Source organism: Lactuca virosa, chromosome 7 (genome assembly GCF_052849685.1).
Source record: "Lactuca virosa cultivar CGN04683 chromosome 7, Lactuca_virosa_CGN04683_v6, whole genome shotgun sequence".
Classification (NCBI taxonomy): Eukaryota; Viridiplantae; Streptophyta; class Magnoliopsida; order Asterales; family Asteraceae; genus Lactuca; species Lactuca virosa.
In genome coordinates, this window is record NC_136432.1 from 106,620,683 (window position 1) to 106,626,219 (window position 5,537).

Sequence of the window (5,537 nt, forward strand, 5' to 3'; positions counted from 1 at the left end):
TAAGCAAAATAAGTATAGCAATGACCTTTAGTTTTAAGTGGTGATCAATATAATAGTTTGACAAGTTATTTGGAAAGGGAACTATACGTTTTTTTTACTACAATATGTGACCAAAACATGATTCTTTTAATACAATATGTGATCACAACATGATACATTTAAAATTTCCATTTTACAAAAATAAGGAGAAGATCGGTAGCTATTTATTGAAGAAACTTTATATAATACATTAATATCGAAGAAATTGAGCGTAAAATACTTATTACATTGCAGCAAAGCGGTACCAGTTTGACACTAAACTTCACCAGCAGCAATTGGAAGATAAAATCCTTTCCCTTCCTTCTCGTCATGGCTTGTTTTCCATTCATGGTAGAAAATGGTATACACCACAAACATAAAGAGTGTCACTAAGCAGAATAGTCCGTTAGTGAAAGGAATCCTGATAGCCAACTGTGTGGTCATGCTCAAGTTATAGCTCGTAAGGGGAATAGCCATCTGATTAACAACACAATAGGCAACCGAAAAAAGAACCATCATCAGTGACGCTTGTAGTCTTTTCCCTTTCATTAACTCCGCAGCCCTACCAATTGCTTTAACACCGCCATAACCTTCTTCTAAGACAGAAACAACCATACTTACCATCCAAAGGGTGGCCATGTAAATGTAACAAACTGGGATTGTAAGAATGATAACTCCAATGAACATAAGTGCCCATGAATTTACTGCCAAGATGGCGGTTATACCAAAAGAAATGAAGTAAAGAAAAACGATACCCAAACTCAACAAACCCATGTAAAAGCTAGTTTCTAATGGTCTTTTCCAACTTTTCATTATTATAGAGTTTAAGTCTTTTGAGGATAATACTTTGGCAGTGTAAGCTTCATATGAAGAAGAAACTATGGCCACTAGGAAAGTTAGTGTGATGATAGAGGAACTGGCCATCATCAACAGCTCAACAAGGACTATTTCACGAACGTCATTGAGTGCACCAGCATACATGTTTTGGTCAATACTGTTACTGAGATCTTGAATCATGTTGGGGTGTATAGTCAACTGCAACACAGTATCTTTAACGACAGGTGCAAGTAAATACTTTTCAGCAAAATCTAACAGGGAAAATGAAACAAAAACAAAGAGCATGATCGGAACTAGCACTTTTCCATTTCTGCTTGTGGTTTTGAAGGACTCCTTGATGATTTCAAAGAACCCTAAAGAAGAATGGGATCGAGGGATTGATTTGTTCTCCATTTTGTGATTTTTGCGATTTTAATGATCAAAAGATCATTATAGTTTGAGTTTTATAGGGTACTTTTGGGTTGCTCATTTTGACATTTTCAACTTGTTACCGGTTAAAGAAATGTTGGTACCAAATAACGTTGATTATTCCAAGGACGTAAGAGAACACATTAAATAAAATTGAACGTTAGTTCCAAGAATTTTCGCAACAATGTAAACATTTTTCATTGTTGGACTTTTAATAAAAAATTGCTAAAACACTTCGTGATCCGGAACATTTTCCAAAAATGAAAGACTTTTTGGATCAACGATCAAGACTTGCCGGCCATCGAGTTAAATCAGAAATTAGAAATTGTGCATGCTGATGTGTGGAAATGGAAATGATTAAATGGGCAAAGTGAAATTAAAAAATTAGAGAGACTGAAAAGGAATCCCGAATTGAATATTTGTAATTATTCTTCATAAACCCAAACGTGATCAAATAGAACAAAGTGAGCCGTTCATATATATCGGATTGCTCAGAAACTAAAAAGACTATTGATCTAACCGAAGGGCTTCTAGCCCAGCGGTACCGGGTGTTGCCTTTCCTCCTTGAGGTTGAGGGTTCAAGTCTCATTGGAGACATAGGTGGGATTATGAGCATCGTGTAGATAAAAAAAAAAGTACGACATAATCCTTAATTAATAAAACAGAAATTATTAATGAGTTGTTTTAGGCTCTAAATTAATGACCTGAATGTCCGAAATCGTCTAATCAAAATTTCGTGATAAAATAGATTGGATGCTAAATAGCTTGGAAAAACTCAATCTACAAACCTTATAGCATAGTGGTGGAGGTGTTGAATAATTTTGTCCCGTGATAATGGTTGAAAAGTGGAATTTGACACATTAAATTCAAGAATCAAGATTTAAACCTAACACACATTCGTTTAAAACTTGCATACACTCTATCCCTCCCGATATAAGAAGAGTCTTTTGCCCTTATTTATTTATTAATTATTAGTTATTAGTTATTAATCCATTCAAAAAATTATTTAATAAATATTTATCTCCTTTTCAGTTGTTTGCCATTGAAACGTCATTGTTACTCACATTTCCTCGATCACATTTCCACAATCTCATACCAAAACTCACCGGAAAACATCTTGCGTTTAAGCACCCACCAAAATGGAGTTGCAGAAATAGCGACTCTCTCTCCCCTTTCTCTCTAACTCTCCGGAGAAATAAAATACTACCTTTCGATCGCTGGAGAAAAGGTTCAACCACTAACACTCTCCGTCTGTCGATGTCGGAGCTACAAAGAGGGTTGCAAATTTTCACTTCGCCGCCATCAATTTCAAGAAATTGGGTGGTTGAGTGGTGGTCCGACAGTGGATGTCCAAAAACTGGAACCTAACAATCACCATCTCTGAAACGATGGAGACAAAGATGAGGGTGGTTGAGTCCGTCAGATTAATGACTGCCATTAGAACCTATGGATTTAGACTGCCATTAGAGGGGATTTAATCGTCGTCACCATCGGTTTCATATTAGAGAAATGATACTTCTCATAAGTGGGTGAAATTATTTTCAAACAGGTCTTCAAAATTAGAGGAAAACACCCGTTTCAAGGGATTTCGAAAATGATTTTCGATGGTTGTTGTGTTTAAGAAACAACGTCGATCAGTGGTGCTTTAACAGAAGCAGTTGTCGGTGGTGATGTTATTTCGACGTGAACAGGGGAAGGGAAGTGAGGTGGTGGTTAGTTAGCGTATTTCTAAGTAATGGGGTGGGGGTGATAGGTTTAAATGTTTAAAAATTATTAATAAATGTAAAATTAAAGAATTATACTTTATTTTTTGTTTTTCTTATCAATAAAAAATAGAAAAGTAAGGGCAATATAGTCCTTTTGTGTTAGGAAAGAGATGAATTGTGCAAATTTAAACTAATGAATGATGAATGGTGCAAGTTTAAACCAAACGAGAGATGGTCCAAGTTAATTTTTCAAAATAAAGATTGAATATATTTTTTGGCACCTAGACGAAGGACGATGGATGTAATTTACCCTTTTTTATAATATACTACAACAAACTGATATTTTAAGGGTGTGCTATAAAGCTCAATTTTTGTTTGGACTTCTCATGATATCTTTGTCGTCTGTAAACAATATTAAATAAATATATAATTTATATAAAAGATTAATTATACGATTCTAACTATTACTCAGGAGGTTTATTTTAGGAAAAGGTTCAAAAACTATTTCAAATACCAATGTAAAATAAGCATTACAAGTATTATGTGTTCAAAATTTCCAGATGAGCAATTAAATATACAAAGTTGATGCTTCTGATTAGAAACTTGAACTTTGGGTTACATTCGAGTTGGAATAATTAAGTCTAACCTGATGATATTGGACAAATATCAGAACGAGTTTGGAACAAAGTTAGGGAAGTTAGTCTTGCTCTACATATGTAATCCTGAGATTAGTACATAGTAATAGGCAAGTCGTAGTACTAGTAATAGTTGTTATAATGATTACGGACATAACCATTTGATTTGTAGTCAACATGATCGCATAATCAAGATTGATGTTACTATTTATGAATATTGACCATGTAATATTTTCCCGACATGTTCCTTGTGTGTCGAGAAGTGTTGCTTTGAAATTGTAAATACCCCTAGCTTTGATCCCTTGCCATTCCTTTTCATGATGCATCAGCACCTCAATTGTCTCTGTGTGACTTTTCTTTGTTCCCCACGAGACGAGGAAAGTAGGTTTCGTTTTACCTTTCTTCTGTTTCGCATACAATATCCATCTGTTAGTGTTTTGCTCTTGTTTCCTTCAATAGATTTTCCTTAAAGTTCTCATGTTCATAGTTGGTCTATGATTGCATTTGCTATGATGAAAATGAAAAACTAGTAAACCCATACTTAAGAAAGTCTAAGTGTATGAAAAACTAAAATAGACTTTTGAAAGCGTCAAATGGCAAGAGATAAGGAAAATAAGAGTTGTGAAGCAACCAAATATGTTTTTTTTCAAAGTGTTTTGTAAACTTAAGATAAATGATTTAAAGGTGTTTCATATTCATATTCATTAACATTTGATTAAAAATGTTTGAAACGATAATGAAACTTATAAGAAAATACTAAGTAACTTCTAATGGTGCTCTAGACACTCTTACGGTTTACTTAGAAGAAACAAAGTAAGAAACACTCCAATTACTCTTTGAGAATTATGAATTACAATGACTAGCAACTGAGTATAATGATCAGCTTTATAATGCATCGTACCAGGCTTATTTATAGGCTTTAGAAAAGCTCATGACATGACTTGACCAATCAGGTATTGACACGTCATCAGTTGACACATTGCCCTACTTAACGAATATAGATGTAATTGCTTCTTAAAGCCGTTCACAACCATAAAGCTTTAGAAAAGCCTAGAAACTCTAAAAGTCTTCATAAAGTCGTCCACAACCATCAAGCTTTAGAATTACTTCTTTTGTTTAACTATTGAATAATTACAATTTAACCCTTACACCTTTAAATAATTCCAATTAATCCTGAATTAATTCCATATTAATTCTGATTAATAATAAATTAGTTCAAACTATTTCTAATTAATTTATTAATCATATAATAAATTACCAAATCATCTTATCTCTCTCCTAAAGTCATTTCTAGCTATTTCTAGTTATTGAGGACATCATAAAAAGGACTTTACTTTTATTCCAAAAAGTTATACCAATTTAGTTTTGAATTTGACCAATTTATTTATGATATTGGACACCTGTTCCAACAGTCTCCCACTTGAACAAGTCATCAACTACAATTGCAAATATAGACTTTGAATAACAAGTGAAGTGTGCTTTCCAAAGCCACTTCCATACTCTAATATAATTAGACGTTGGCCCTTAGATAAGTGATCAACTATTACTTCATTCTACAAGATATTGTATGGAAATGAGACAAAGATACAAATCAATCTCATAGTCTAAGATTATGTTTCCCGATTTCTGATTTATGTTGACTAAATTCAGACTACAAATTGTACACATCATATTAGTCCGGACTAGGCGTAGTACATTAATGTCAACATCAAATCACCAAGGTGCCCAAAGATATCGCTTTTCCTGTTAAGGCAAAAGGAAAGAATAAACTTATACTACATAAACATAACCTTTAATCATCATGCCATACATGGAAGTACATTTAATAACATCAAGTTATGAATGCGTTTATGTAATACCAATGCACAACAAACTCACAAATTATAACTTATGTAACTCTACTTGAAGAATAGAAGATATTATAGTCCTAGAA

General features: G+C 33.5%; 1 protein-coding gene across 1 annotated transcript; it reads right to left on the reverse strand.

The window, feature by feature from the left end:
• Positions 1-294: 294 nt before the first annotated feature.
• On the reverse strand, positions 295-1,248 carry LOC145127024 (uncharacterized). Its single transcript, XM_079062277.1, has one exon. The coding sequence runs from the start codon at positions 1,246-1,248 to the stop codon at positions 295-297; it is 954 nt and encodes a 317-aa protein (XP_078918403.1).
• Between the last annotated feature and the right edge of the window lie 4,289 nt (positions 1,249-5,537).

Bases quoted from the DNA above. Each gene is read 5' to 3' on its own strand.
- LOC145127024 (XM_079062277.1), bottom strand. From the start codon at position 1,248: ATGGAGAACAAATCAATCCCTCGATCCCATTCTTCTTTAGGGTTCTTT.